The following is a 10,628-nucleotide window of genomic DNA, read 5'->3' as shown; positions in this document are numbered from 1 at the left end:
ATCCTTTAAACATAATGTCATCATTTAACCGGTCGAGTGTATGTATCCCTTTTCATTTAAAAGCCCAGAAGGAAAAGTAGTTTAGACCACTTTAGCCGATATTGTACGCTTTCATAACTTTAGACTAATACAATTAAGTATTAGTGAACACAATGATAAATATAACACGCTCTTCAATAATCACGTTCATGTGCAGCCCATGTACAATTTTCTTATTTATTTGTTTTTCGATATAGACTGACAACAGACCTATGTCGTTGTAAATATGTGTACTATGTTAAATGTGTAGGCAGGTGCTGTAAGACCCATTGCTTTTGTTTAGCGCACACATTTACTCCCAGTTTTGCGCCAACAGTAGCGGATGAAAAAATAGATCCCCTGCAACGTGTTGTGTTGACAGCTCCCATTCGATCACCTCCCGAATATAACATTTTAATTATATAAATGTTTTTTATGATTCAAACAATAAGAAAAAGTTGTATATCAACTTTGTCAAACGTTATAATTGTCAAGCTTCCGTTTACAATAATTTCTTTAACATATAAAGTGTATTTTATCAATTTCGATTGATGCAAGCATAAAACAATAATAACAAGTTAGGCAAGTATGCCAATATTTACACAATTAATAGAAACAAGTAAATGTCCAGGTTGATAATAAATATAAGGTTACGTCTATTCACAAAACGTCTATTGACAGCTAGAAAATAGTAAATCCCTGCCCATAAACCTATGTCAGTTTGGGGAAAATATCAATGTTTGAAGTGTGTCCCCGCATGCATTTTAGGAACACCTAATGTAATATCCGGCGTCTTTCTTTGGCGTTTATTTCAAATATCTAAAATCCCAATCCACAGCATTTGTGTGGCTGAACTTGAGAGGTAAACCAAACTGATTTTAGGAGGCGCTCCAGTGGTCCTCCTCTCCCCAGCAAGGTTGTGTGTCAGTGTTTTTGCCGCTCACCATATCCATCCGCAGTGTTGTGGAACAGTCAAGTACACGAGCGCTGGCGGAAGGATCCAATTTTAAACGTTATCTCCGTGCTTTGGCTATCGCCAAGCAAAAATGTCTGCCTAAGGGAAACTCGCAAGTTACATACTGGATATTTGCAAAATACAATCGCGAAAGAGAACGATTTCGTTGCATTTCAAACGCGAAACAAGGAAACATACGCCGTCACTGGCACATCAGATCGCCCTAGTTGGATTTAATACGGCAGAGGTAAAATATTGCCCAGAGTTTTTTGAGAGGTTTCGGACCGGGTGAAAGAAGTTGGGATAGAAGGAGAGACGGGAGCCGATTTTGGAGGGTTAGGGGTTGGCATTCGCTTAAACACTTTAGAATGATGTCGCTTTATTCATTTATTGTGTTTAATGTTTTTAATATCAGCTCACGTGGTGGATTTTCTCTTACACGCTGATGAATTCGCACATTTATTATCAATAGAGTAACTGAGAATAACCAACAGAGGAAAGCAGCATGTTGGTAAAGTGACCATCCTCCTGTAATGTAACAACAAAGTCAGATGTTTTGACAGCGCGTGTGTTTATTTTGAGCTCATCATGACTTTTGATACATTGTATCATTGGCGCATTGAGGAATCAAACACATGCAGTTGAAAAATGATGCTGCGGGTCCATGTGTGGTGACACCATCGAGCACAGCGTCTTTCTCAACATGTCCACGTTTGGTCATCACAAAAACCTATTAAGCCTGCTCTATTATAGCAAAGTACAACCTGATTTTATTATGTCACTTGTCATGCGTTTGCAATAGTTACCTTATCCCATGCTGTCAATAATGGTTGGGAGAGGAGGTCTTTGGGTATGCTGTCTGGATTTAGGATTATTCATTACTATTTTAATGGATAACAATTTGGGTTCCGTAAAGGACATCACAATTCTTGTAGTTTAAAGGTTTAAGAGTAGCAAAAAGTTACGCTGCAGACTGCAGATGGGAATGTTTAGCAAATGTCAAACTGCGGATGTTCACAGATGTCATTTGCATAAACTGTGTTGGCTAGCATAAAGACACAGCACACATCAGGCTCTCAGATTGAGGGGAATGATGTTTGTGTTTTGTAGGTTTAGTAAAGGATCGTAAGGATGAACCCTCAGCAGCGGATTGCCGCTATCGGAACGGATAAGGAGCTGAGTGATTTGCTGGATTTCAGCGCGGTAAGACAACCATCAATTCTTTTCATACCTTTTAAACAGCTCTCGTCCAACTGTTGTCATTTCTTATGTCACTCATAGCTTAAAATCTGTTATTCATTATTAAGTCATTTATAATATGTATATATATATTTTTTCAATGCATTTTCAATTTGTTATAGTTTATTATTTATTTATATTCATCTGGGAGTCAGTATGAACATTTTAATAAAATTTCTCCCTGGGATCAGTACAAATTAAGTATTAATATATCTAGCTCCAAAAGGTCTTAGTTTAAAAAACATTTGTATTCATTAGAAATGTTTTGTATGTCTTCCATGTAGATGTTTTCTCCACCTGTAAACAATGGGAAAACCAGGCCGACCACCCTCGGAAGCAGCCAGTTCAGTGCACCAGGTAGGACTTCCTGTGGAAATCCTTTAATGAAAGATTGCTTTCCTCTCCCTGACCAACCACCATATCTTGAATGCCACTAAAATATGATGTTTCTGTTGTTAATGCCAACAAAATCCATCCAGAGATGTTTATAATTTTAGTCATATTCATTCATTTGTTTTAAATAGACAGAAATACAAAATACCACTCTTGTCCGATATATGGCTGGAAATTTAACACTACCGATCTAGTATTGTATTTTATTTGATCATACATATAATTTATTTAAGTGTTATTAAATAAGATCCTTATCTGAGCATTTCCTATGAGATTGCACTGATCTTCAGTTGTTTTGAGCATTGAGCATTCTTTTAAAGATTATTTTACTAGGTTTAGAGACATGTGATGAATTTTCTATATGTAAATCCTGACATAGGTGAACTACTGATGTTAAGTTCAACCATTGTCTAATCTGTCTGTAGAAGTAGGAAACAATCCAGCATTATTCCTTCTCAATGCTTGTTTTATTTTAAGTAACAATGCAGAGCCCTTGTTACACTTATTGCCATCTACAGGACACCCTTTAGTGAAAGACTGAATAGCAGCACAGAATCTGCAATCGTTTGTAAACCTTTTAAAAAAAGTTGATGAAAAGTGAAAATCTTATGTTTATTTTGAAAATCAGTTGTTTGCTTTGATTTGATACGATGCAGGATTTGCTTAAAAAACATTAAAAACAAACTTTTCTTGTTTCTTTTCCACTCAAAACAACAGATTTTTTGAAACATTATTGTGTATAAAGCATCAAGATTGTGGGGAAAAGACATTTTGCTTTATTCCATCCTCTATTATTCAATTCAATATAGCTTGGCATTTCTGGTTATCAAGTGACCTACATAGCCAGGGACTTGGGAACTATCTGATTCCTGAATTAGAGCATCAGGACTATACTGTAGCCCTGCGTGAGAATAAAACATGAACGATGATAAAAAAATATAGATTTTCTAATAATTGTAGTTGACATATGTACAGTAAAAGTGTTTGATTGATGCACATGTATTAAGGGGCCAGCATTGAGTTTAGTTGTGTTTCTTGCTAATCTGTCACACCTTTGTGTGGGAATGGGAATATGCCCTCAGTTTCATCCACAGCCAACTGAGGCATGTATCACCTGTGTGATAACGAAATGTGCTTTTGTCGTCTGCAAGACTGGTATTCCTCATTTTGTTGCTGCTGTGTAATACAGGCATGCAGCATTGTGCAAAGATAAATGTCCTTTGCTTTTGCAGAAAAAAAGGCTGTTGAAACGGACCCACCAAGAAGCATTTAAAACAATAGTGGAATAGTGCCATCAAAGGATATTTTTCCTCTGTTAAACCACACCCAGAGCATCTTTATACATGAAGCTGTTTAATAAATCATAAGTTAGATTAATTAATTAATTGTTGGAAATTTGACACATTTAATGTCCATCAACATGTGTATAGTTCACTTCTTGTCAATTATGTTGATTTCAAACAGTATTCTGTTTTTTTTCTGCTTCATCCACTGGCTGCTTTTGAACTTGTATCTGAAGCCTTTCTCAGAGTGTGAGCTGAGAGTATACCTCAGTCATCACTGTCCTTATTGTCTGTGGATTAGGCTTTATCTTCTGATTAATAATTAATGAGAGGGAGAGAGTCTGAATAATTAGCATTCCCAGTTTTATTCTGCTCCAATATCCCTCTCTGTTAAAAGTCTCTGAACTCAGAAAAGCCTCAAATATTGAGATAATTTCAAGGTACAGAAATAAAACTGCCCTGGTGTATAATGAAGATATAAAAGGTGACAAAACCTCACTTGAGCACAGCTAATCATCAAAGGCTTCTCAGCGGATTTGCAAATTTTAGGGCTTTTTTGTTTAAAACAATGACTGAGTCTCTCCCATTTAAGTATGTGTTTGTTTCTGAATGGATTATTAATTCAAATACTTGCAGCGTCTTTACCAGAAACTACTGAAAGCCACAGTTTGGTGGTTAAAGAAATGAACCTGTTTTGTTTTTCCGGAAGCAAATGTCCCTTGAGACTCCCTTAGCCAGCTTCTCTGTTTTTGATGTTTTTATAATCATATCTCTTTTTTACTAATTTAAGTCTACTCTTGGACTTTTAGAAAAATGTTCTCTAATGCTGATCTTGCTGGACTTAACATGGTTTTCTAGCTTCAGCACATATAGATTTATCCTTTCATAAAACTATCATGCAAGTTGTAAGGTTTTGAAGATATGCATTACAATTGTAAAAGAATGTTCTTCTACTCTCTAAAAATGCTGGTTTGTTTTCAATTCATGGTTGGGTAAAATATGAACAAAACCAATTTGGGTTTGTGTTTTAAATTACATATGCAGGGTTTTTGTTACTCAACCATGGGTCGAAACCGCTCAGCACTTTTTGGAGTGTATCAAACCCCATTTTCTGTCAGGAGTCTATTTATTTTTAGCTAACCTGCTGGTAGCTGTGTGAACCGTTGGCCACATTGCGCATGTGATGTCGTCAGAGCGGTGGCTTCCTCTGGCAGGCTGGTGCTTCCACAGCAGGGAGAATTCTGGGAATTTTTTGGCTTGTGTCTTGTGTATGTATCACAGGTCAACTCATGGCTTGGTTATGGAAGATCTTGCTGTTTCCATAGCCATCAAGGCCCTTTGAAGGATGGTTACTTGGCAGTGCGCGTGCATCTTTTGCAGCATTTCAGCAGATCTCCCTCAACAGCAGATTTGTTGGCGTTTTTGTTGATTGATTTGTAGTTTAGAGGGAAAAGACTACTTTGATGTGACTTCAAAGAATGGGAAGTAAACTAGGCCATATTTAGATTATAGTTATTCTTTCAATATATTTGAAAAAGCTGAGTTTATTCTGGCAGCGATGAATAAATATATCTCTTGTGGGGGACAGCTGTGTTTGAAACAAAGAAGAAAAGTTGTAAACTTTCACATCTGTTATGGAGCAGTCTGGTGGATGTGGCAGGAGATGTCTCAGGTGTGTCAGCGGAAGTAAGATCAAAATAATAACAGGAAAAAAATACAGAGCATTTCTACAAATTGGTTTATTTTGCGCTTTTGTAACAAATACACACCTTTGAATGCTTAATCCTTTCCATTTACTAATTAGTAGTAAATGTTCTTTTAAAAATCCACTGTGATTTTGCACTTACCTTATAACAGGAGAGGAAAAGCAGCTTTAAGTAATTTAGTCCATTTGATTCAATAAGACTGTTTGCATGTTTCATATATTTGCTGTTCTTCTTTTATTTTTGATGGAAATCCCTTGTTGTGGGTGTAGTGAAACTACCAGCAATTCCAGTTCTCTTTTTATATGTAGATGTCATTTCAAAATGATGCATTGATAGGGCATAATAATTTAATAACAGATACTGTCGACTCTGCTTTGGGGGGTTTTGTTTTTTGAAAGACATATTGGCAATTGGTAAATAAACAGACGTGCTATGTCTCTACATTTTTTACGATTTTTCTTCTCTCATTTTTAGTATTTAAAAAATGTATTATAAAATGTCAAATTGGTGTAACCATTGAGTACAAACGTTTGATTTTTGTAAAGTCTGTGGTTTTACAACTTTTCGTTGAAGGCCACCTTTGTGTAGGGTGCATCGCTTTGCGCCCCCCAAATAAAGACTTATAATCTTAAACTTATAATTTTAATTGAACCAAAACATAGTCAGTTATACAATCCTGGAACATCAATTATCTTGGTTGGTGGTCTTATTGTTCTGATGTTTGATTGCTCAAAATAAATAAATATATTTCATAAAATCCACAAAATCTGTGTCTCCCCTAGATCCATCTTGAGGCCCCCAGTTTGTGAAACACTGTATTAAATAACACACAATAATCAACTTATTGACCCCTGTTTTAATGGATAATTCTCTAAATTGTGATTTTTTTTCTCTTCAATATTTTGTTTTCTTCAGATTACACATTTAAGGGTTGTATAGCCTTACAATGACCAGGTAGTTCTAACATCACTCCATCTGCCCACATTAGCTGTGATTACAATGACCTTTGCCAACCATCCCATATGAAATTGTATCTTCACACATTATGACAAAGATATTTTACCTACTTTTGATATACTCTATGACAGGGAGAAAGCTAGCACACAGGGCAGTACTGGTTTGAGTTGTGAATGCATGTTGACAGTTGTGGCTGTATCCACCAGTGATTGTGCCCCAGGCCAAACACTTATGTCACTATAGGTGCAGTTGAGCTGATGGTGAGAGTCTCAGCAGGGGAGATCTTTCAACATACCCTTTTCTTCTCCTTTTATAATATTTGACAGATGTCGACTTCTAACGCTAAATCACAATAGCCTTAGCCTATATACGGTGTTAGCTAATTAAAAGACTTACATTTCCACCACTGTTATTGGCAACAAGAGGCCAGGTTGTGAAATTCAGAACTACTGTTTAATTTGGGCAGTTACGTGGAACTGAAGGTGGTTTTGATATTGAGAAGTGGCGTTTGGGGGGGGAAATCCCTGGAGTTATTAATCCCAGTCAGAGCTGAAGGGCTGTGGGCGGAGTCACATCATCCTTTCTTTATGAGAGATCAACTTTCCATCACATTCCAATTTCATTACATATCTGACCCATAAGTCCTTCTCTATGTGGAAACAAGATTAGGGCACTACGAGCTTAAATCATACCTCAGAATTCAATTTTAAAGTATTTGGCCGGGACTCACTGATGCACCTGAAATATTTTGCAGGTGCATCCATGGCTCCCTGTGTGCCTATCAGTACTAATCAAAACAGCAGTTATTTTATAATCATGGCCATGACATAAATCATGTCTCCTTTATCTCTTTTTAGAATGTATAACACTTTTACTTAAATATGTGCCTAAGTATAAGTTGTTTAGAAGGAATGCATGCTCCAAATTAATGTTGTTGTGCTGTGCCTGTGTTTTAAAAAGACATTTACTGTATTTTTTACATAATACAGCAAAGTAAATAGTTTTTATTCACATGTTTCATCTTTAACATAGATCCACTGGTATTTGCCAGTGGACCTCTAGACGGTGCTGTGCAGAAAGACGCTCATGCAAACCTGCTTTAATGCCCAAACAGCCTGCGGCCGTTCACACTCCGCCTGGCCCAGTGCACACCAGCAGGGCTTCAGAGCGTGAGCAGATTTGGATTGGGAATAAGAGAGCAGATATTTGGCATGAGTGGGTGCATAATGACCTTTTTGATCTCTCGGTGTCCCTGTGGTTTTCTGAGCTATCTGCGGGGACGGCACAGCTTTGACTGGAGGAACTGGTCCATTTGGTCCACTCAGCGTGATCCAGTTATGAGATTGAAGTAATGTGAATAAAATTCCTGTTTAAATTGAGAATGAAGTTAAAGGTTTCTCTTTATTTAACTTCAGGTTGAAGCCGTGATGCAGCATGTGTGTTTGTGATTGAGGTGTGGTGCTTATTCATGTGATGCAGGTTCTAGTTTGACATGTTGTGATCGCATTTCACATCTCTGTCTGCTCAGAAGGCGCTCAAATAAAGATTTCAAAATAAAGTAGTTGTGGTTCTTGAGGTTTTTATTTGTACATTGTAACTTCAGCTCCACATAAAGTATTGCTTGGTTAAAATACACACAGGTATTACATGACCTCAAATATCTGTGTTTAGAGGGGCTTCGGTTCTGTTTCTGTTCACTTTCTTTCATCTCGCCTCTTCATTACACATCACTTCTCTTCGCCTCGCACGCTCACTGAAAAACTTTTACCACATTCAGGAATAAGTGGCGAGTTGGAGCGGTTCGACTGGGCCCAGGTCTGCCGCACAGGTGGTGAAGTGGGCCAGAATAAGATGGTGCTATACGGCGATCCGCACTCGGCCAATAAACCCAGAGTTCGTCACGTAAAGAACATACTGGAGTCGATGGGGTCACCAATATACACTCCAAACCTGGCGCGTGCGGCAGGCGGAGTCAGCGAGTGAGTGGCGGGCTGTACGTGACCCGTGCCCTGATACTTTTATCAGGATTTCCATTTTAGATACACAAAACGCTGATGGGGAGAAGCATTGTAGTGCGGCTCCTAATCCTCTGTAGTAGCCAGCTCAGCTTCCCTCTATGTATAGATTTAGTCGCAGGCGCATTTGCACTTAACATAGTCTGTTATTTTTAGGACCGAGTCTGAAATGATTTTTTCCGTCTCTATCCGACTGTGCAAAATACCAATCAAATTGAAGTTCAATCTCTTCTCTTGAAAAAGACTTGAGGATTAGTGTGTACCACTGATTTGTTCCTCCTTTTTAATTTGTCTTTTGAAGGATTTGGAGTAATAAATGAAAGATGATGTACTCGGCTAAAGCTTCTGCAAAGCTCTCAGATTTGCATTGTTGAGACTCTTGTTTGTTACCATGGTAATTACGGCAATGACATTGTTTTACTTCAGTATATGGAAAGTCATTTTTCCAAGCATCAAATCACCTACAATCATCTTATCCGTGTTGTTATTGTTTATCTGTTTGTGTGGTTTATCCAGCAGTTAAAAGCAAAGTTTGACTCAGCTTCAGATCCTAGACTCCAGGTCATAATGATGATAAATGCTCGCAGTGTTTGCAGTTGTCGGGGAAAGACTGTAATAGTGAAGCACTCTTGGCAGCTATGAGACACTTGTCTCTACCTTGCGATTAAGCCTCGGTGTGTTTTCCCCGCTCGGGGCCTGAGAGAGTTAATCGATATAAAGATACCATGTGTTATGTAGCCTGTGTCATTTTTGCTCTGTTCTCGTCGTGACAGATGGGATCTCTGAGGGCAGCGGTCATATACTTCTATCGGCTATCAATCAGTTTATTACATCATTAATTTTTCCCTGTCGTTTCCTTTTACTCCTCTTCATGCGCAGATAAGTGTTTTTATGTAGGAGAACCCTTGACTCCCTCCTGACATGAAGAAGGATGAGCAGGGATGCTGAGTTTCTTTAGAGGACAAGAGAGGTATGAGGTTGCGCTTCTGGTTTGCCGGCTCTGTCTGTTGGGCTTGGCTTTCACATGATATCCTGCCCTTACCAGAGGACGCCCGGGGAGAATGACGTCTGAGTGCCCTTCTGTGATGGCTTATCCTGATCCAGACTGTGAGAACGGGGATTTTATTTATTCGCTTTAATTAGCACCATTACGGAGCATATTCCCTCAGAAATGCCTTTCTTAAGGCATTCTTAGCAGATGCCTGCATTACATGTTTGTTTTTGAAGGGATGTTCACCCAAAAATAAAAATGTATTATCATTTATTCCCTTTTGAACCTTTTGTCATTTCAAACTTTGCAGAACACAAAAGAAGATATTTTGAAAAATGTCGTTGACTGGCAATGGGGGCAGCCATTGACTTGCATTGCTTTTGTGTCCATACAAAAGAAATGAATGGCTACCGCCATTGTTTGGTAACCAAAATTGCTATTTTTCACACAGGTTTGAAATGACAAGAGGGTAAGTAAATGATGACAGAATTTCCAGAAGTATTCCGTTGAGGCTGAATGATAACAAAACAATACATGATTTAGAATACGTGTTGATTTATTTATGTGTTTAAAATATTATACTAGAATTTACTTTGAATAACCATCAATAAAAACACTCTACATACATTCTACATTCTATAAAAAAAGCCTTTTTTACCTTTAACTAAAATATGTATTCTTTTTTAATATGACCACAGACATTTTTGAGAGATGCCACAGTAAAAAATAAAATAAATCATAAAAAAACAGATTGAACTGAAGGATCAAACTTACTCGCTTGATTTGCTATTAAGTTTAAATGAGTGACACATAGTTATGACACTTTAAATAAAAAGTGCACTAATCCTACATGGGGATTTCACATGATCCAATCACATAGTCATCCCTGTGTGTGATGGAGAAGAATCTCAGAGTTTCAGAAGAGTAAGGAGCGAGTTTGTTTGCTTTTTCTCGGCCCGCTGATGAGCGATGTGATATCAGCGTTAGAACAGTCATAAGATAGCGCTCTGATTAAACCCTGCTAATGAGCAGCTCAATAAAAATAAATCTTCCTGATGCAATAAACACCGC

General features: G+C 37.7%; 1 protein-coding gene across 7 annotated transcripts in view; it reads left to right on the top strand.

Moving 5' to 3' along the window:
* Window positions 1-1,047: 1,047 nt before the first annotated feature.
* Window positions 1,048-10,628, top strand: part of tcf12 (transcription factor 12) — an 84,664-nt gene continuing 75,083 nt past the window's right edge. For all 7 annotated transcript variants that reach the window (XM_056746001.1, XM_056745983.1, XM_056745964.1 and 4 more), the window contains exons 1-3: window positions 1,048-1,220; window positions 2,084-2,176; window positions 2,497-2,569. In XM_056746001.1, the coding sequence (XP_056601979.1) occupies window positions 2,105-2,176; window positions 2,497-2,569 (145 nt within the window). In that variant the 5' untranslated portion in view covers window positions 1,048-1,220; window positions 2,084-2,104. The remainder of the gene's footprint in view (window positions 1,221-2,083; window positions 2,177-2,496; window positions 2,570-10,628) is intronic.

Source organism: Triplophysa dalaica, chromosome 1, assembly GCF_015846415.1.
Source record: "Triplophysa dalaica isolate WHDGS20190420 chromosome 1, ASM1584641v1, whole genome shotgun sequence".
In the NCBI taxonomy this organism is placed as follows: Eukaryota; Metazoa; Chordata; class Actinopteri; order Cypriniformes; family Nemacheilidae; genus Triplophysa; species Triplophysa dalaica.
Note: the sequence above shows the minus strand (reverse complement) of the source record. Positions and strands in the feature narration are given on the sequence as shown.